Source organism: Ceratosolen solmsi, unplaced genomic scaffold, assembly GCF_000503995.2.
Source record: "Ceratosolen solmsi marchali unplaced genomic scaffold, CerSol_1.0 scaffold45, whole genome shotgun sequence".
Lineage (NCBI taxonomy): Eukaryota > Metazoa > Arthropoda > Insecta > Hymenoptera > Agaonidae > Ceratosolen > Ceratosolen solmsi.
In genome coordinates this window covers 3,167,125-3,189,374 of record NW_011948436.1, presented here as the reverse complement: position 1 = coordinate 3,189,374, position 22,250 = coordinate 3,167,125, and the positions used below count along the sequence as shown (strand labels likewise).

Here is a 22,250-nt window from a genome sequence, read left to right as displayed (position 1 = left end):
TATATATATATATATATATAGGTTTGCTTTATTTTCAGCGTACATTATCCGCCTTAGCGCTTAGGAAAATTGACTCTGAATTCGATTAATTATATCTCACGTTCATCGGAGTGGAGTTTTGATTATAATTATTGTATACGTTGCTGTACACTTTAAGGACTCGCATAAACGCGAAGCTCCTTCGCAAAAGGTGTAATAATTGCTTTTATATTGGAATAATTGTACAAAGCGTTAAGACATGTATTATAAATAGAAAGTAATATAGCCTGTAAATACAATAATCACGAACAAAACTGTTTACAAGCCCAAGTGGAATAAGAATAAATTATAATTTATATTTATTTAGATATATAATTCTTTGTTAACTCGGGTGTTGCCAAACTCGTGTGTATGTACTCAACGGCGAACTCGCATAGGACTAGACTCTGCTTTTCTCCGTGAAATAGTCGATGATAAAAAACTTTTGTATCATAGTTGTTCATCTGTGTAATTTTTATTGTTTGTAGTCGAATCGTTCGATCCGTAAGTCGTATGTACAAATATTATTCAAAGATTACATTTTCTTTCTTTTTTTAAACAATTGGCAGTTGTTATTTATTATTTCAACATTATAATTTGTTATTCCTCTTTTGGCGAGAAAGTTACAGCTCGCGAGAGGATTTATGGAGAAACTGAGTAAGTAAAATATTTTATATCAATTATCATGTATTGTAGACATTTGCATCGTCTACGTGCAAACGTATATCCTTGGACGTATATCCTTTAGAGTCCATCCAATTTCCTTGGCTGCAGAAATTTGTCGTTTTGGTGATCATTACCATTGCTATTAAAACTAAAATAATAATTTCAATGAGAGAAAGAACCAAAAGATGGTTAATATTTTTCACAATCCTAAATGTAAGAAATGTTTTTTATGCTAGGAAATGTAGAGTAATCCCTTATTTAAAGCAATATTCGTTTCTTTCTCATCCCGTTCGGGTTTGAACGTCACCTACTTTTGTATCTCTGTAAAGTCAGCAGCTCATCTGTGTCCAATAAATTTTGCCGCGAATATAAATCGTAGCGAAGCATGTTAGAACAGAAGAGCGAAAACTGTAAGTAAGAGAGAATTAATTTTCTTGTACTTTTGACTCGATGTGGGAACCGTGACATATCTCTCTCTCTCTCTCTCTCTCTCTCTCTCTCTCTCTCTCTCTCCGACACGCTAAATGCTTTGTAATATTAAACTACCTCGATAAAGTATTCAAAGATAAAATAAAAAAAAGATGTCAGAAAAAAAAAAAAAAAAAAAAAAAGAACGATGCTCATAAAAAGGCGAAGAGATACTATGAAGATCTTAATGAAGTCTGTCGTCGTCCTCAGCTTTATTAGCGTAACAAAAAAAGCCAATTTCTCATATTTTACGTACGAAAAGTAACAGAGGCGAATCTACTAAATATTTGTCATCCTTATATTAGGACTCTCTTCTTATGATCCGACCTCGTTAATACTCTCCTCTCTTATGTACATATAATCTCTTCTCTCGTGGACAAATTTAATTTTGTCGTTTCACAAAATTTTGCTTTTTATCGACGATGTACCGTAGTTCCGTAAATAAAGATGCGAGCATGAATAATCGAATGTGTAACTTACATAAAATTAATATCGTAGCATTAATGATAAATAAGAATATTACTCGTAAAACGATCGATTTCTTATATTCTAAAGAACATTAATGGAGCATGAAAATTGTCGCTCGTATAAAAGAATAAAGACGTCTCGAATAAAAGTGCAGATAATATACGGCAGGGGAACCGACTAGGGGCGAGCAGGGGCGGGGGTGAGGGAGGGGTTGGGGGATCGCGCACAATATTTCACGCGTGTACGCGACCTTCAGCGATCTTGCAGTGCCAAGTCATTATGTTCCGTTCCATGAGATCCACTTTACTCCGCTTTCATTGAATTTATTTGCCGAGCCGCACAAATACATGCACACGCAAACTTTATAGGCGCGCGATTAAAAGAGCGGCACTCCAAAGCTTCCGTGAGACAAATGATTTTTTTATTAATGTCGACATGAAGATTCTCGACGTTACGGTTAGACTAGCCAAGTCGAGTCAAATGACGTAATACTCAATAATTTATTTCGTAAGTTAAGAGCTTTTATTAAATAAATATATAAAAATTTATATACGGTAAAAGTGTTTTTTTTTTTTTTTTTTTTTTTTGTTCTTTTTATCATTTAATGCAATACGAACGTTGCGAATTATTGTTACGAGTCGTCAAGTTAATTTAGTAATATTAGTCAACATTGCTTGATTGAAAATGCAATAGTTCATCGTTCATCATAATATTCGCGTAGAATAAATTTCTATAACGAATTCGAAATAGCAATCCATACGATGTGAGTGGTAGCTTAATAGGAATGTCGTTTGATATTTAAATGTTTATTAATTCTTAATTGATTTAGCTAAGGTTGGCTAATGCTTTTCGTTGGTCATAAAACAAATTCTCTTAATTAAAAGATTCTGCAAATATTGCAATGCGGTGCTATTTAACAATTGAAATCGCATTCCCAACAATCTTATCGTACAATTTTTCATACAATTTAGCTCGACGCGCACGACATTTATCACAGCACATTATATCAGCGCACAGCCCATCCAAAGCTCTTGAATTTCATTTCCTAAAAAGTCGGGATTCTACGGGCAAAAGTACGAGAGAAATTCCCATCTTAATTACCGACTCGCTGTTTTGTGAGATGAGAGAATAAAAAAAAAAAAAAAAAAAATGGGATTTCAGCAGCTTTAAAAGGTAGACTAGATTCAATGACTCACGCTGAAAGAAAAAGAAAAAGAGATGAAGGGTATAAGGGGAAGTGAGTGGACATTATATTTAATATTGTCGATAACTTTATATAAAATGATAAGAAATTCAAGGTATAAAATGCAAGCTGCCGAGCCTTGATAAGTAAGAGCTTTCCGTAAGGCTTTGTTACTCCAGCGAAGAATAGCATGACGTCGCCTCTCGTCCCAATAAGTATCGACGTGTCACAATGTCCCGACGCTCGCTCACCATTACCACGGCGAATATCCGGCGAAGAAAGTTTATTGCATAATTCTCTTAGAGTGCGCGAAACGCGAATGGGCAGAGAGACGGCCGCAAAGGCTGTGGAGATCAAGCGCCGAGAGAATCCGGGAGGCGAGTTTCGCGTAATTTACAGACTCGGACAGAGAGTCTAGCGCCCGATCGTCTCGGGTAGCCTCGGACTCGTCCTCAAAGAGACTTTGCCCCGGCACACGCGCCAGATCGGAAATTCATCCCGGCCGTAACGAGCTCGTATCCCGGGCCTTTGTTCTCGAGGCGCCGACGCGTCCACCCGCACAGGGCGCCCGGGACTCGGTCAACTTTGCCGCTTTGTTGAGGGAGGAGGGCGCAGCACTTGGTGCATAGAGCATGAGTTTGCGTGCAGAGGCTGCGTGTTAAAGGCCTCGAGTCCTGTTTCTTCTCCTAAAACCCCACCACTGGCCGCACTTTCCGACAACTTCGGTGTCATTAATGGCTACGGAATATCAGCCTCTCGCTGTTTCGTTATGGCTTTGAGGTCGGCTCGCGTCGTTATTATTTGACAATTTTTATTTTAAGACTTTGTTGAGTCGTAAGCATTTATCCGATTCTCGAGCCTCTCATTATCTCAAAATATACAATTCACATAATGCGAAACGAGCATTCGACCTCCCGTCCATCTGGCTATGGCTGCTCCCAGGCTATTTCCAGCATTAAACACATGAAACGAGTCTTGGCGAGAGAGGTACTCCACGATAATCCGAGTGTTTATTTTAATTTTAAAAATATCACTTTTAATTAAAAGAAGAGAAATTATATATACAAATATATTGTATTTAAGCGATGATTAGGACGGCGCTGCGAAATTAATTGGAATATCGACGAAAGGTGCTGTTTCAGCATTGGGATTCGAATTTCATCTTACGATTACATTTCCTTGAGTTGTGATTAAACAGAAAAAACAAAAAACAAAAAACAAAGTTCCTATATTTTTTTCGTTAAATGTGCCGGTTGATAGAATTTTCATCAGCCAAAAGAAAAGTAGCGCGTAAATGGCACTGGCCAAACCAAGTGCCAACCCAGAAAGAAAACGAAAGCTCCTCTCTCCGTAATCAATCTATACACTTATTCAAACAACATTGGAGAAAATATTTTCTAGATAAATTTTCGTTAATGAACAATAATGTTCCTATTTGTTGGAATGGAACAGCGACGAGTAACCGTGGCTTTTACGATCGACTTTCATTGCCACTGTTTAATTCTCGACTCCTGGTGCGAATCGCCTACGAGCATATTAGATTAGCATATATGCTTATGTGTCGTCATTCTGTGGTTTCCTAAGCAAAATCAATGTATCGTCAAATTACAAAGCCGTAATGCCGAATTGTACATTTCTTCTCCATATTAGTAAGAGAGCAAATAAAGAGCAAAAAAGAGCTCGTAAATACTTTCATTCTTTCTCTTCCTTCGTGTTGCCTATATTCGTTTTCACAATTCACATCTGGCAAGCCGACTTTCTCTCTCTCTCTCTCTCTCTCTCTATCTCTATCTCTATCTCTATCTCTCTATCTATCTACCTATCCATCCATCTATCCATCTATCCATCTATCTATCTATCTATCTCTCGCAGCCTTAAAGACTATAAAATTACCGTCACCGTGTATTTGAATTTAATACAGCGTTAAAAGTCTCGGGATTCGCCATTGTAATTGCCGTATTTTATTCGAAATTCAGCTTCCTATCTTATAAACATTTTCCCAATGGCATTTATCTTTTACTTTGCAAAGGAGCCGCCATGATTTATAACATATTCGTCATGATTCTCGCCAAACCATTAAAATACATCGCTTAGGACTTATTTATTTATTTTCTTTCATTCCCCTTTTTCTCTCTTCTTCTTCGAGCTATATGAGCTTGCCGGTAGCTACCTTTTACAACAAAATCTATCACTTTGACACGATAATAGTTTGTAAGCGCCATAACGCCACGCACAAAGAAAAGAAGAGAAAAGTTGCGTTTCACTAGAATCCATCGCCGGACACTTAAAATTCTTCTATACCTTTCATATTTTATATAATCTTTTACCATTCTTTATTACTTCATTAAACAGTAAAAATTATTTATGCACTGCTGCTTTTACCATATCTGCTTCCATATACCTAAGGCCATAAAATATATTATACCTTCACCATTAAAATACACATCTATACAATGATCGAAAAAGTTTCTGGGCTACTAATTTAATTTAAATTTCATACTCTTTATTGATAAACGAATCAGATGGCACTTACATCGTGGCATAGACATTTCAAAGAGTTAATTAAATTGAAGTTATAACGTTGAACTATCGTAAAGGGCAAATTTTTCTTAAAGACCATATGAATGACAATCGCAGTAAGGAGAGAAAAAACATAAATAACACAGCAATTTCATAAGTGACAAAGAATTAATGGTAATGTACTTAGAACGAATAGTCTTTAGTTATATTCTCAAAAAATCATGTTTCACTATTATTATAATCACAATAATATGAAGCTTACTTATCTACATACATACATACATATATATATATATTCCTCTTCCTTTCTTACTCACACGTATTTCAGTTTTTGTTTTTTCGTATAAAAGTAGTTTGTCAAAGAAGAAGAATCCATAAAAATTGTGTTTATCGCTATACCAATTAATCTTAAATAAAATGGATAATCTTTATTCGAGTACCTCAATTGCAATATATTAAATTTGTTTAAATAATAACAAAAATTATATATATATATATATATATATATATATATATATATATATATATATATATACACATAGTTTTTATTACCTTGTAATTTTTTTTTCACAGACTTATATATGTAATGTCTAGTTATTTCTAATCATTGACATTACAATGCAGTACAAATTACAAAAACATGTTTATTTCTAATTCAGAATATGAATTGTTTATTATTAAAATTGTTTTATGCATATATGGATGATTAAAAAGAAATTTTTTTTTGCAAACCAGAGGGACGCTAGATTAATTAATTTTGTTACCAAATTCACTTTAGTGGATTAATGTATTTCAGAGAAATTCCCTTCTCTTCAAAAGAATTCACTGTATATGCTCGTGTGGGCTGTTTCAATATACGAATGCTTATTTATTTTTATAAAAACAATTGATTTTCATTTTAAATGGAAAACGATAATATGTATACAAACAGATTAATTTTCAAAACAAAACAAAACAAAATTGCACAATTTGAACTTAATATTTCGAATCATTAAGAATCGTCAGTCATAATTTTATAAATAATTCTCAATGGGATATGGTACACCCACTAATGAATAGTGTACTTCAATGCGGCTAATAATGTACTTTATTGTTAGTTCAAATATTAAAAAGTCCATAAAACCTCCCTATTATCATCATTGAAGTGAATCTCATCATATCTCTTTGTTCCAAAAAAAAAAAAAAAAAAAAAAGAAAGAAAGAAAAGAAAAGAAAGAAAGAAAGAAAAAAGAAGAAGAAAAGAAAAAACCTAATTTCTAAGAGTGGTTAGGCATCAAAGACATCGAAATGTACTAAAAGAAACGTTAGCCGACTGATTCTTACTCCTCTTTCTCCTTTTTGATGTATGACTTGCTCACTCCCCATTTTCCGTCCATCCCCTACAGCGCTGCATTCCCGTATTCTCGACCCTCGTTTTCTCTCTTCACTTTGACATCGGATCATCATGTACTTTATCGAGAGGAATAGCGGCACGAAATTGCTTATTTTTCGAGCGATACAGTGACACAGAAAGAAATGCGAGAACTCACCTTTCAACCGACTCGCACTTGTCCACGTTTTTATCCCATTCCCCGACGCTGCAATAACCACGAGTGGCTATTTTGCAAAATAGCTGACCCCAACGATATAATATATGACGAATTCGTGAAATTTCGCTTAATCGACGATAGAGCGACGTCGCGAGAGTTTTTCATTTCAACGTTCCCCTTTGCTCGCATGCCCAATACGCTCCAACTCAAATGCTAAAATTTATTTATAATTAGCAGATCCTATTAATAAATACTCGTTCATTACGTCAATTATAGCCTTTAATATTTATTTTGCATATTCGCTCGTTTTGTTTCACATTTTCCGTTTTATAAAATTACAAATTCATCAAAGTGAAAGAGAGTTGCGGAGCATTATAATAATTTATCGTCGGTACTGCGATAATTTTGAAATAAAATTTCGCTACACGAGAAGGACGACAGCCAAGCTTTGAACAATCATGAAATTAAAAAAAAAAAAAAAAAACAGATAGGAATTTTTTTTAATTGATTTTTTATTTGTTCTTACCTTTAATCATTGCTACCAAAATAGTTTACAAAGCGAAAAGCAAATTTTTTTTCACTTCCATTCGTTCCGGCGACAACAAAATGCACTTAATTAAATCTTCTTCAGGTATCGAATTCGTTCCACTCGGCATATTCTTAGAGCAAATCGCAACATTAGATCACGTTGATTAACAGATTCTCCTTTCTCTTTCATTCGTTGCGAAATTCTAGATCCTCGGTCGATTATACAAATTCAATGAACACAGTTATACTCTCAAAGTGCTTGATACGCAAAAAGAGACACGAGAGAAAGGGGGATAAGAGAGTCGAGAGAAAGGAAAAGAATGTAAAAGACGACGCGAGACGTTTCCCGCAAACTCGGCACGTTCTCTTCCACTCTTTCGGCTTACCCACTAAAGAAAGCGATCGTCGTCGTTACGCCTTTCCAGCTAGCGCAAAAACAGCCTGAGGGAGAGAGGGAGAGAGGGAGAGAGAGAGAGAGGGAGAGAGAGAGAACGTGAACGAGTAGGGAAGTTGTACCGGAAAGAAGAAGAAGAAGAAAAGTTTCTGCAACTACTGCCTCATTTGAATCGAGTGATTCTGCTCCTGAGAACAGCTCGATTCCCCCACCCTCCTCTCTCACGCTCTCTCTTTCTGCTTCGTACGAGCTGCCAGTCGTGTTCATAAATGTTTTACGGTCGGCCTCGCGAGAATTCAACTTTTCCACAGAAAAGTGCGAAAACACGATTCTAGCATCCGAAATTTTTTCCAAATCGTGCCTCTGCAGCGATGATAAAAATGATTTTTCTCTTTCGAAAGGTTGGATGGTCGAGTATAAGAAGACTTTTTTTTTTCTATTCTCATTTATAAAGTCGAGGCTCCATTTGCTTTTCTTATGAGATAAATTTTTCTAATTGCCTGCGCGGAAGAACCATTGCGTCGAACAATATGCTTAATTGTCAATGCAGAAACACTTATTTATTCAAATATATAGACATTTGAGTCTCTTGGATATGGCCTTCCACTTTCTATAAACAATTAAAAATTTGTTAATTATCCATATTAATTGCAGCCTAATATATTGGAATTGATTTACTATAACGGATGTGATATTATAGAAAATAGAAGCAATAAGAGTTTCTTTCCTCTATTGTGAAATATCACGTTTATAACAATTATTTCAAGTATGACTGGAGTAATTTTTCATAAATTTTTTCAAAAAAAAAAAAAAAAAAAAAAAAAGAGGTAATTTAAATTTTCTCAAAAGCTATTAGATACTTTCTTGTTATATAAGTATTGTTTATTCACGCACATAATTTAAGTTTAAAGCTTTTCCATTATATACACTCTTAAGCTACATTATAAAGGCCTTTGATTTTGTTTATAGTTAAAGTTTATAATATACTTAAAATTATGGATAAACAACGTAAGGTGGCTGTGACGTAGGGCTGACCTTACGTCTCTCGCCTTGCATATTAATATCCGAGAGCTCTTAATTTTCTTATTACTTTTTAATTTCTTGTAGCTGAAATTGTTCAGTGTAGGTGGTGAAATTACTTACTCGCTATACATAACTACGAAAAGTTTTTTAAAGTTCATTATCTTGAATAACAGTATCCTTTGTATTATTTTAATGAAGATTTACTTTCAAAATAACATATTCCACCATGAAATAGATAATAGAACATAAAATTTGAATAATGCACTCATTCTTTTAAATACGCTCCGGTGTTATCGTCGTGATTTTTACGTTGATAACCTTCTTTTGGACTGATAATTGATATTTATTCATGAAAGAAAACTCTTTCAAATAAAATGCGAGGAAGATAATTTTCGCTTCTTGATTTATCAAGTCCGCACAATAATCTCCCATAATAATTCTTCGCTACTTTCGTGCGCACAAATTCGAATTATTCGAATTACCTTAGACAGTATCAACTCCCGAAGAACAATGACATTCTGCTTCGACATATCTTATCCCTTACCTATAAGACATAAGTTTTTACCCCCCCCCCCCCCCCCCCCCCCCCCCCCTTCCCCTACCACTCGCCAAACCTCATCGGCATTTGTGGATTCATATCATTCATGTCATTCATGATTTTAAAGGAAAATAAAGAGCGAAAAATAAATAAGCCTTAAAAGACAATGTAGAACGAGCGTTTATTCTGCACTGAAAACCTGATTTTTCGTGCATATGTACGAAATATCTGTACCTGCGTTCTCCTACATTCTTATAAAAAGAGAAGAGACAGAGATTGGTTGCAGTGGTGTCGCATCGCGCAATGGAAAAATCAATTTCACCCACGATTTTCGTCATCGCATTACGAGTGGCATTCATCTCCCTTTGCATTTTCCGCTCAGCCTTCTCTCCAGCATGGAAAATTCTCAATGTCGCGAGCGATCAAAAGCTATTAATATTCTTCGCCTCCCGTGCTCCTCGCCACACTAAGCACATGCTGTCGATGGCAAGGCGGAGTCTTATTGAGAAAGCAATACAACACACGACCGATGCTGTATAACCTCCTTCCCCACTCCCACCCCCGCCACATCCGCCAAACCATCGGATCTTGTGCAGTTATCTCGGGAATTCTGATATACAAGATGAGCAAAGACTGACATCGTCCTCGATGTTTTTTCTTTCTCGTATTTTCATTCCACGTGTCATGTGTTGTTTAGGATTTATGGTCTATTTTAGGGTAGAGACTTTGAACTAAATGAAAATTTTCAAGATGCTTGAACTGAATCGATTTGTCAACATTATTTTCTTTTCTCTAAAAACAGGCACCCTGCGGCTTTGTTTTTTTTTTTTGTGCAAAATCAAATGGATCAATTGTAAGAATCCTCTACGTACTTATTGCGAAAATTCAAATTTCTGCGATACTTACGTACAGTGAGAGGTAAACTTTGTGCAAATAATATATATATATACAGATTAAATTCATTATAGACGAAATATTTAATGTTGCTAAATTTGATTGCCAAGCTAAAACAATTAATTGAAAATATATTTAAACAATTGTCTAGAGCCAAATTTTTTTATCCGTCCTTAAACAATACTTATTTTACATACGCAATGAGATATTTGCAGGAATTATTAATGGTGCATTAGATGAAATGGAGTTTTAAACATTCCTTGGCTTTTTAGTTAATTGATTAATTTAAAGTTTTCGTGACAATTCATAATTCTTATGCGCATGGTATGTATGAAACCTTGAGGGAATTTAATATTACCAAAGGTCAACATTTAATTTACGTCAATGTTTTTCAAATTATCCAATTTTCAAATTCCTATTAACTTAAATTAACTTTCACTAATTTACTTAGTGAAGAGACTAATCAGAACTCAATTATAAATAGATTCTTAAATAATTACACCAAGATTTTTTCTTAGAAAATCTATAATGAGTATTTTTAATATTGGCATAAAAAAAAAAGCTCTGAGTTTTTAATATAAAGAGATGTTAAGTCTTAGTAGATTGTAATTCAGGATTTGTTCAGTGAGATGAAAGATAAGAGATAAAATTATTTGCTTCTTCGAACCTCATACCTGCATTAAATGATCTTTGCATATCCTATTAAATGCGATGTTCGAACTTTGAAAAATTAAGATTATAGTACTTCTTAGTGAGTATATTATTCAATTTGATTACTCACTATGAAAATTTTATAGTGGAGTATAAAAATTGTGAATGTAGATAATAATGTATATTTTTAAGTTGTAACTTTTTACTGTCAAAGCATAAAAATAAAGAGAAATACTTTGTTGCCATGATGGTTTAAACAAAAATTCATTCCATTAAATTAAAATTTTATCGATTTATTTATAAATTGAACTTTCGTAGATTATTGCTTATAAATGTAAGATCCAAAGATCTTTAATCGATAATAAACAAATAGGAGCAATTGCTTAATTGATTGTGAAAAGTGGCATTTATCTTTTTCAACAAATACATTTCTATACGATCCACGTGAAAGGCTACGTCATTAATTATTCTATGTCTATATAAAATAAAATCTAATTTATTTATTACCCAGACGCCTAATGTTTAGCAATTTGTTAGTCCCGATTCGTGTATATCGGTTCTTACTATTAAACAATTAACTAAATAAATAAATAAAATTGAAAATGCGGATGTGATTTACTAATTTACCGATAAAACTATTAATAAAGAACGAAAAGGAAATCAAATTAATTTTATTTGTTTTTCACGTATAAATATTTATACACAATAATTGCAAAGAAATAATAAATCATAAAAATGAAATTAACGATTGAATTACGAAAATTTAAACAATATTTTTCAGAAAAATACCTATTGTTATTTCTTTAAAAGAATAATGAGACTTTTTTCAATTACCTCAATAAAAGTGAAGTATATACTTTTAATGAAAAAATGTTTTTTTTTTTTTAAGCAGATTTATTGCAGAACAGACGAATTATCTATTTTACAAGAATAATATGCTTTTCTATAATGAATTTTGTAGAATCTCAGAAAAATCGATAATACAGGACTCAATTTGAATTTTCTTATCTAACAAACATTATCAACGTATCGAGGAAATTCTCTCTCTCTCTCTCTCTCTCGCTCTCTGTCTCTCCTCTCGCATGTTCTCAAAAAGGAAAGAAAATACGTGTAAATATCCAACCACGATCAAGGTTTCCATGCCTGGCGATGTATGTGTGTGATGCATCATTCTTAAAGGTAACCTCATAAGAATGATGTGGGGGGGGGGATTTAGATTATACGACGCCGTTTTATCTTGGAACTTCCCCTCTACTCTGCCTCGTGAAATTAAGCTCCGCCGCATTTTCTCGACTCCACCGGTACTTTCGGCATTGATAAGGCTCTTGGGGTGGGGCAACCGTCTCCTGCCGGAGATGATATGCGATAACGGAAGGGTGGGGTAGTGGGTCGGTGGGTGGCAAACGAGCGACCCCAAGTTTGAGAAAATGCGCGCCTCTGCGAGGGTAGAAAACGTGAAAGATTATACGGATGAGCATTTTGCAAACCGGCGCGAGTGAGATATGTTCTCGCGAATGGAGCGGCACTTATTTACGTTATACACATTTAGGATTCTGAACACATTAACCATACATATTGTATGTAAGCCTACACGTATATATGTATATATGCGCATAATTATTTATATGTGTGTGTGCGTATGGGCGTGTGCGCGCGCGTGCGTAAACGTAAATATGTTTATATATATATATATATATATACATGCCTATTGCATTAGCATTATTTTGTATATAATTGAACACGTCACGGATATTCGAAAAACCATCGATAAATGTATATATGGATATGTGCACATGCATTCATGCCTGAATGTGGCTAAGACTGCTGTGTGCACCGATTCGTGTGTACGCATGTGTGTATACATATATAAATAATAATAATAATAATACCTATTTACATCCGTTCCAAATATTTACGCCTTTCCTATCTCCATTTCCTGCGCCATACAACCATGTAAATAATAACATCGAGTTATATAAATAGAAAATATTTACTGTTTAATAACAAGATAAAATAGCATTCTTTTTTTATTTTTTAAAGTAGCCATCTGAGCGACGCGGAGTCGATTTCAAGTTGCTTAAAAGTAATAAAAAACAATTTACTGACCTAATTTAATATTACGACGTATTACCTTCAGAAATACAATTTTATTATTTATCGAATACGAATTTTTAATAATTAAATTACTTGTTATAAAAGTACTTGTAATAATATATGAATTATAATAAAAATGTTTCTCTAATGAATTATAATTATAATTAATTGTAATATTATGACTACCTGTATATATATAATATATATGCTGGGCAATAAATGAAATTGTTATTATAAAATACTAATTGGTTATAGTTTAATAATTTAATGCTAATAATTTTGCCTCAACGAGTTGTATTCAAATAGATATTATCATGAACATTAATATTAATATTAACAAACGCTTACTTTTTGCTAATTCACTTTTAATTTTATATATATTTTTTATAGACTTATTTCTTTCAGTTTTTATAAAAATTCTGTAGAACGATGATTTTAAATGTCATGATTATAGATATCATTAATTTTAATTCTATTCCAGCAATTCTTCTATTCTAATAACATAATGGTAGTTGTATTAGTGTTAGTAGTTTTTAATAATGACAACAAAAAATACATTATTTAGTGGCTAAAATTTTTAGTTTATTTATTCGATCGAATTGCATGAAAATGCCTAAATATAATGTAATTCCATCAGATTTAAATTATCTCCGTTTAATGAAATTTTATTCCTTATCGTTATTATATTGTCCATAAATAAATGTCAATTAGGCAAACAATTAGAATCATTTGAAATTTAGCTCATAATTTCACTACTAAAATTTCTGTTTCTTTTTACTATTATTCAGTTTCAATATTATTCAATACGGGATTTCAAGTTACACAGTACAACTTACAATACAATCACATTTATTATAGATTTTTATATACTTTATAATGCAATTTTCCTCAAGATTCTACAAGATTGTACAAACAAAGAGCATTTTTAAAACAAAAAAGTATAATAAACAAAAAAAAAAAAAAAAAAAAAAAAAGGGATAGAAAAAATAAACCAGAAAATAAAGGAAAAAATTCAAAATAACAAGTACACTAAAGTAGACTGAAAACGAATATGGGATATTGGTTGAATAATACAATCAAATCTTTTTTTTGAACTAAAACGATTTAGTTTTTATACGTCAATAGAGAATAACTTTTTTTTCTTTTCTTTTTGTATCATTGACAATAATAAGCTGTATAATTATAATTAAAAAATTTTATTTTTATTTTATTTGCTTCTCTACATATACAATTTAGTAGCTTGATTTTTCATGAAATTTTGTTACATTTTCGTATTATCAGTAAGTACTACCATTAGTTTATCTAATTTAACAATAACTTTTTAAAATTCATGATTTTATCGAGCATATTTTGCTTCGATTTGTAAAGGTTTTAATTTGTACTAATTGTACTAAAAAATTTTTTATTAAACGTGCATTTTCATTATACTGAAATTAATACCATAAGCTACGCAATGACATTTTGTACAACAATATTTGAAATAAATATATTTTTTTAAATAACAGTAAAATATAGTACTGTAAAAATTTACATATTGATCACCAAATTGCCAGACCTTTCATTTCGTCTAATTTCAATAATAAATAAAAAAAAAATAAAAAAAAAATCATTATCTTCTGTTCCAAGCAACAGTCAAACAGTCCAAAATTTTGTTTATTTATCTTCACATTCTCAATAGGCATATTATAAATATAAATGTCGTTCTCTCTAGGTATTTGCGTCCGATAAATTTAATCGAAAATCTCCTCATAATCTATTTCCACATACTGATTTAAGTTAGCAAACTTTCAATAAAATTCGGCCTTCGTCTATCATTTATTTATACATTATTTTTTCGCGCGCGACTAAACAATGCCAATTTCATAATGAATTCACATCCGTTGCTTTCCCCATATCTTGCAATTTATAAATAATTTATGTGGGCTCGAGGTGCAACGAAAATTATCCATTAAGAATGAAAAGTGTGAGCACGGGATACGGGGAGAATGGATTGTTGACTCCTTAAAATCGAGCTTAATAAGAGCTCGAATAAACTAGGAAAATGTCGCCTCTCAATTGGCCTGCCCAATAACGCCGATAATACGAATGTAATAAATTGGTCTAATAAAAGGCCGCATCGGACTATAGAAATCCCAGGAGATGGGGCAGAAGAAGGAGCTTAGGCATCGTGAGCTTAGGCGACCAACGAAGGCTGCTTCCGACGAAGGGCCGCGGCCGTCGCATTGGCCTTGCGACTTATCACGTACTCGTCCTCCTCGTCGTCGATGTATTGATAGGCGTAGACGCTCGCCGAGGCTGGATCGACGATGGAAATCGGTTGGTTATCGTCGGGAGCGTCGATCGACTCGAGCACGAGACTGTAGTGCTCGTAGATGAGGAGGTCGTCGCCGCGCGGACGCGAGATCAAAAGCTCGTTGAAGGTGTAGGAGGCGAAGTTGGTGTCGGAGAGGTGCATCGCACTGTCCGAAGATATCTGTAGACAATCAGGGAGTGGATTTAGAATCGGCTGCTGGGCGAGTTCAAAGGCACATTATGTCACTATGTACTTTACGAGTCGATAAGACTTTTGCGTTAAGGACGCGAGGAGATTGTGCGGGACTAGTTTAATAAGATAAATGTCTCGTCGCCTTGTGAAATAATTCAGGCGAATGGTCATCGGTCCAGGGCTTTGATTTTCCCTGCAAATTCTATTCGCGGCAATGGATATCGATCGCTGAATTTTCGATAATTTTCAATATAATTGTGAAGGACGAAAGGCTAATAATCGTTAATAGATGGAATGGTGGTAGTTTCGTCGGTAAGCCATTAGCCGAAAGCCTACGCGTTCGTCGGTGTATTTGCTCGTAATTTAAAATTATTTTTGGTTCTACGGATACTTGACTTTACTCCATTTCTGCAAATACTGGGAGGATTTTGACAATCTTTTTCATTTTTCATCGATGCTTGGAATAATATTTAAAATTATATATCATTCATACGTATAGCTTCTATTAGCTTCTTACCCATACATCGGTACTTCTTCATAACATTATAGTATTATTCACAATTTTCTGGAAATAAAATACGTCTTTAACGTAATAAAAAATTTTATATTATAAAGATGCTTTTTTGCATTAAATATAAAACTCGAATGAATATTGATCCATTGCCTTGCTTATTTACATATTTAATTTTGAATATACGAAAAGCAGAAAAACGATACACATTGTTTAGATAATAATATAGTCATAATAACCTTTATGTTTGCGCAATTTTTTATATACCCGCGCGCGCGCGCGCGCGTGTGTGTATGCATTTAAAGTTTTAGAAATTTGAAAAATATTTTGAATAGTATCGAATGTCGATTATGGACATGCGTGCGTATATTTATTGGTCTTTTACGTATATGTATATTCTTAAAAGCAAAATAAAAAATTCAAATAACATTGTTATATTTATAAATAAAGAATTAATCATTAACGAAGTAGCAAGGATTATTTATTTTAAGAATATTGCTTAATTTTAAATATACATGGAATTTTTAATTTATTATAAAATTAGTATTAAAGGCTGGAATTAAAATTAAATTTAAAAGCGAACTTAAATATTAGTTAATCTCATAAAATTCTTAGTAAAAATATTTAAAAATACAATTAATGCAAATGTATAAATTTGTATGTATAATGTCTTTTAAAATTGTATATTTACATTATTTTTATAAATTTCCATTTTATCTTTTTTTTTTCTAACTATTACTTTTTTTGTTTAGAAATTATAATTATGCGTTACAAATGTATCGAGAAAACGTATGAAAATCTGATAAATAGTAAAGTAGACGAAAATCTACTTTTGATGATGTTCGACGCATCAGTGAATTTTGTTTTATTTTTGTTGTTGTTGTTGTTGTTGTTGTTGTAATATTAATACGTCATTTATTCTCTTTTATTAATATAATTAATATAATTAATTCAAATTAAATGTGAGCACAAACATTTTCCAATTTAGCTTTACATACATAATGCGCACTATATTTGATTTCCGTATTCCGTACTTTTTATTTATTACTCTTTATCTTACTCAAAAATACGTAGACGAAAGTCACTATTTACTGACCTAGTTGAATTACTTTTTAATAAAATAACTTGTGAAATCTACAGTGAATTATGTTCTATTTTATTGTTATTTGTGAAATTATGATGAATATATTGAAATCTTATTCATAAAAATTCTGGCGGGGTGGGGGACATTTAAATTTTACACGGGAATAAAGATTTTCACTACAAATATTTACGTGTACACATACACGTATATATATATATATATTATAAATATTTTTAATTCATACATCAATTTATATGTTACTAATATTATTTTAAATTAAATTTATATATCATCGTTATCAAAATTATGAAAATTATACTTTACTTATATGTAAATATTTATTAAAGAATCTCTGTTATTTAAATATTATTCAAATGCATAAAACGATGATTCAAATTAATTTTTCATCTGAGAGAAATATCGTTGTATCAACAAAATTGTAAGCGATGAATTACTCTTCTCAGAGAAAAATAACGATTGCAATAGAGATGAGTACTGTACTAAAACTTGTATGTTTTTGTTTTATAGTATCGATCTTTTGTACTTTCATTGTCTCCCTTTATCTATTTGTTAAAAAATGTCCTAAAACCATTTATATATATATATATATATATATATATATATATATATATATATATATATGATCATGCATTCTAATTGAATGTTTTTTAAATTAAAAATTTGAAAAAATTTTTATCATACCATCGTGAAATACTTACTAATGAATATAGCAAATTATTTCAGATAAATATTTAGTTTTTTTTTATAGTTTAATTTTTTTCAATATCAGTCATATCTATATCCTTGAATAACTGAATTATATCAGAGATATATTTCAGCGAAATAATCCTTCGTGGTACTAACTATTAAATTGAAAAAATAGTCTTTTATTTAAAGGCTTGTAACTTCAATATAACAATTTGAGAGCAAGTTATGTGTCTATTACGAACGACATGACTTACAGTCTCTTTTTATATTAACTATGATTATTAGTATAATAAATAGATTGGTCTCATATACTAGTGGACTATTAGTTTTATAAATTTCGACAATAACATAAGGTATTATATATATTTTTTGTTTTAGTTTAAACAAGTTTGGCGTAGATATTAGGAATCTTTTTCTTAATAAATTTAAGACGGCAATTATTTTATATTATATTATATACTTTATATTATATTAGGTAATATTGTAGTTACATTTCTGCAAGTATTTCATCAAATTTTTTGTGAAGTATTTCGTTTAATATATTGAACTCATTGTTTTTAAACAAACTAATCGCAATGTATCATTTTTAATTTTCTCCAATCATTATTTTAATAGTGTATTTATATTTTTAATATATCTTTTAGTTTAAATGAAAATTGATATAGGATATATATATATATATATATATATATATATATATATATAATTTATTCTGAATTTGATTTTAATATAGTGCACTGTTTAATTAATTTTAGATATAATGAATGGAAATTTTTTATTCGATATTTTATATAAAATCCTATAAATAAGAGACGAAATATATTTAGAAAAATTAAAAAAAAATCTATACTTTTGGTATAGTGATTTATACTCGTTCTCTTATGAATATTTAATTAGATTTATTGCATGTTAGAATAGTATTAAAATTTTATTAAATGTTCAACTATCTTTTAGTTTTAGTTAGTTGAAGTTTTAATTAGTTGAATAGAATTATAAATGCTAAATTTCAAATTATTTACTTAATTATTACAATTTTTGTAAGCTATAATGATTATATAGTCAATGAATTCGTTATTAAAAATAAATTCAGTACTATTTATCACTAATAATGTTATATTGATAAATAAAATATTTGTATACGATATTATATCAGTTTATTCGAAGAGTTTAATTTAAAATTTATTTCCATATATATATATATATATATATATGTGTGTGTGTGTGTTGTATTATAACTTATTATGATGTTCTTATTAATTAATCTTGTACATCGTTTTATTATTTAACTTATTGTTTTTTCTATTATTTATCAGACATTATTTTATAATTTTGAATGCGATATACTGTTTCACATGCCATCTGTCATACAATTATTGAATAAACAGTTTTTGGATCTGTTCTGAGGCCCTCGCGACTCCCGAAATATCTTTTATTATGCTTACATGTATTTTTGTTTAATTTTTCTTAAAAAAAAAAGGAAAAAAAAGAAGAAAAAAAATGCATATCATCAATATCCTCTCAAATATATTTGGAATAAGATTTAGTATTTTGATTTCTAATATTAGCGTGTAAAGAAAAATATGTAAAAATGTGAAAGTAAATAACTATTCTCCTTCTGTTATTTTGTATAACAATCGTTGACTATGTATTTTGTGTTACAATCTTGTTGCAAAGGAAATTTTTAAAATTTTTTTCATCTTATAAAAAATGTATAAATGTACTTTTAATACAAAACCTATTCTTCATATATAATTCATATTTTTTCAATTAATAATTTTTTCAATCTAATATAATCGAATGCATATTCAAATAAATGATTTACAAAATGTTTTATTTTATTATGCACACTGTATATTCTTCCATAATTTAATTTAATTTCTATAATAAAAAGTATTCTTATAAATTAAATTTATAATTATTCAACCTATAGTTACACTCAAATTATTAAAAATTTACCAGAAACTCAACATCCAGGTATAGAAAAATTATGAATAACATTATAATCATAAATTATAATGATATTATAATGATGAACACGTAATGTATGAGGTACAAATTGAAAAAAATATGTCTAATTAAATACATAATTAATGTGGTAATGTAAATATGGCTTTTTCCATTTTCGTTATGTAGAAAGTAATAAGCTTAACGAGGGTAGAAACGAGAATTTTCAACCTCGTTTTATTAGTCGAATGAAACAAAAATTACAGTGATACGTTTAGACTTTCGTCATTCCCCGGGACAGAATGCTAAAAGGACGTGACCAATGGTCTTCAAGCGTTGAAAGTTATCAAAAGTAAAAGTATCGATTTTTATATCGGGAACTTACGATCCTAGATTCGAAGTTGGATGGATCTGTTCTGAGGCCCTCGCGACTCCCGAAGAAATAATCCGCTCTAAGGCTGCATTTGTGTACGTTCCGCCATTTCTCCAACCGCATCGTTTCGCCCTTCTTCCTGCTCAAGCTTTCTAAGCCACTCAGTTTGTAATCGTCCTCCCACGAGCCGTCCATCTTAGTCTCGTTGGCCTGCGAAGTCATGGTTTGAGGCACTTGCTATTGCTATGTTAGTGAAATTTCGATGGCTCTATGGGCGGGAGGGGCGAGAGGGGAGGAGAGGGGAGTAGGAGGAAGCAAGTGGTTGGTCGCGGTTAGTCCAAGCTTGCCCCAATAATTTTTAACGACTTTTTTGTTTATAATTGATCTCTGAATAATATGCGCTGGATAAAGTGATGATCGGTGGCAGGAAGGAAGTAGGAAGGAAACGGTGAAATGACTTATCAGAATAAATTTGAAAAAGATGAGATAACGTTTAAAAAGATGGGATTGCCAAAATGGTGACTATTTTAGTAATATTGATGTAATAGTATGATTTATCATTTTGAAATGTTATAATTAGAAAGTCAATAATAAATCATGACTCAACTTTCAGGATTATTTTCTCTCTTCTCTGTGCGTGCGCGCATACAACTGCATCGAAGCACGCGCGCTGAGAGAGAGCGAGAGAGAGAGAGAGAGAGAGAGAGAGAAATGTCAGGGCAGGTTCGCATTTTTACAACGTAATGAGGATAGATGTTACAAAGAAAATTGAATTCTATCAAGGATTTCTTATAAATTTTAGTATTGATAATGAATAAGAGGAATAAAAGATTTCTTCATTGCTTCGATCAATACCAAAGAATTGATATGCTATTTCTCTTTTGGGAAATATCTATAATATTATAGTAGAGTATTAGAAATCAATTTTTTTTCCTATCATTATACTTATCGAGTGTAAAATTGTTTATGTTATTAAGTTGGATCGATCAATGTTAAATAATATATTAAAATACACAATAAAATCTAATATATATATATAAGAAAATATTATGTTAAAGGAATTATTTGATCAAATATCTACTGCGAAGGATATATAGATATATATATATATATATATATATATATATATATATATATAAATATTATTAAATTAAGAAAAATTGAATTATTTTTGAAACACGAGGTAATTATCAGGATGAAATTCGATAAAAGTAGAGAAAAATTTTGTCATTAATTGTATAGCTCTGGGCATCATTGAATTAACGTATAATATTTTTGCTATAAACAAAATTAAAATACAAATAGGCAATTGTGCCATTGATTTTAAGATTTATGTCTCGACTAGGATCTCCTGAATTGTGTTAGTCGTTAAATAATTAAGTCGACAAAATAACTAATCAACAGAGCCTTCATTTTCCATTGACAATACCTGCACGATTAAAATCTTAAGAGATCGTTTCAGTAATTAAAAACATCGAATAATTAAGTTTCCGGTATGCACGTGCACAAGCGATAGTATTTAGCATCGGCTAATCCTTTTAATTTAGAAGCACTAGGCCAATAATCTTCGTAAGCCTTAGATTTATCGCAAGCTTAATTTTTCACCTTGGAGCAATCGCTCGCTACCGCCGTTTATAAAAGCCAATCGTTTACTTAAATTCCTGTCTCGAAGCGTTACGGACCCGTACAAATTACCCCTAACGAGATTGGCATGCGCAGCCGAGTGGATCGAGGCCGATTTTAAGGGTCCTGTTTACTGACCGTGACGCCGGACGAATTCTTGACAATGTGATAGGTCGTGTCGCACTTGCCAATCACCGATTTCTCCATCAGCCGGAACTCGGCATCTCGATTCTTGGCGATGTTCGCTCCAACGTTGAATTGATTCACCACTGCGCGTATGATGTTGAGATCGGCGGGACTGACTGTGCGGTTCACAAGGATCTTGCCGATACCGTTGGGAGTGAAGGTAAACTCAAAGGCCTCCTCGGCGATCTGATACTCGGCGTGATTTTGGAGGCTATCGGGCAGCGGCTCCGCCGGCACCCAAGGATCAACGGTTGTCGAGGCGAAGCTGACCTACGAGATTCAAGCGTTAAATACGTTTTCTCGCCTTTTTTTATTCCTTAATCCACACCTTACCCCCCCCCCCCCCCCCCCACACCCCCACC

General features: G+C 31.9%; 1 protein-coding gene across 1 annotated transcript in view; it reads right to left on the bottom strand.

Moving 5' to 3' along the window:
- Positions 1 to 15,132: 15,132 nt before the first annotated feature.
- The window catches only part of LOC105365164 (uncharacterized), a 16,310-nt gene continuing 9,192 nt past the window's right edge, over positions 15,133 to 22,250 (bottom strand). The window contains exons 3-5 of the mRNA XM_011503259.1: positions 21,841 to 22,158; positions 20,092 to 20,289; positions 15,133 to 15,447 (exon numbers count right to left, since the gene is read on the bottom strand). Coding sequence (XP_011501561.1) covers positions 15,148 to 15,447; positions 20,092 to 20,289; positions 21,841 to 22,158 — 816 coding nt within the window. The 3' untranslated portion in view covers positions 15,133 to 15,147. The remainder of the gene's footprint in view (positions 15,448 to 20,091; positions 20,290 to 21,840; positions 22,159 to 22,250) is intronic.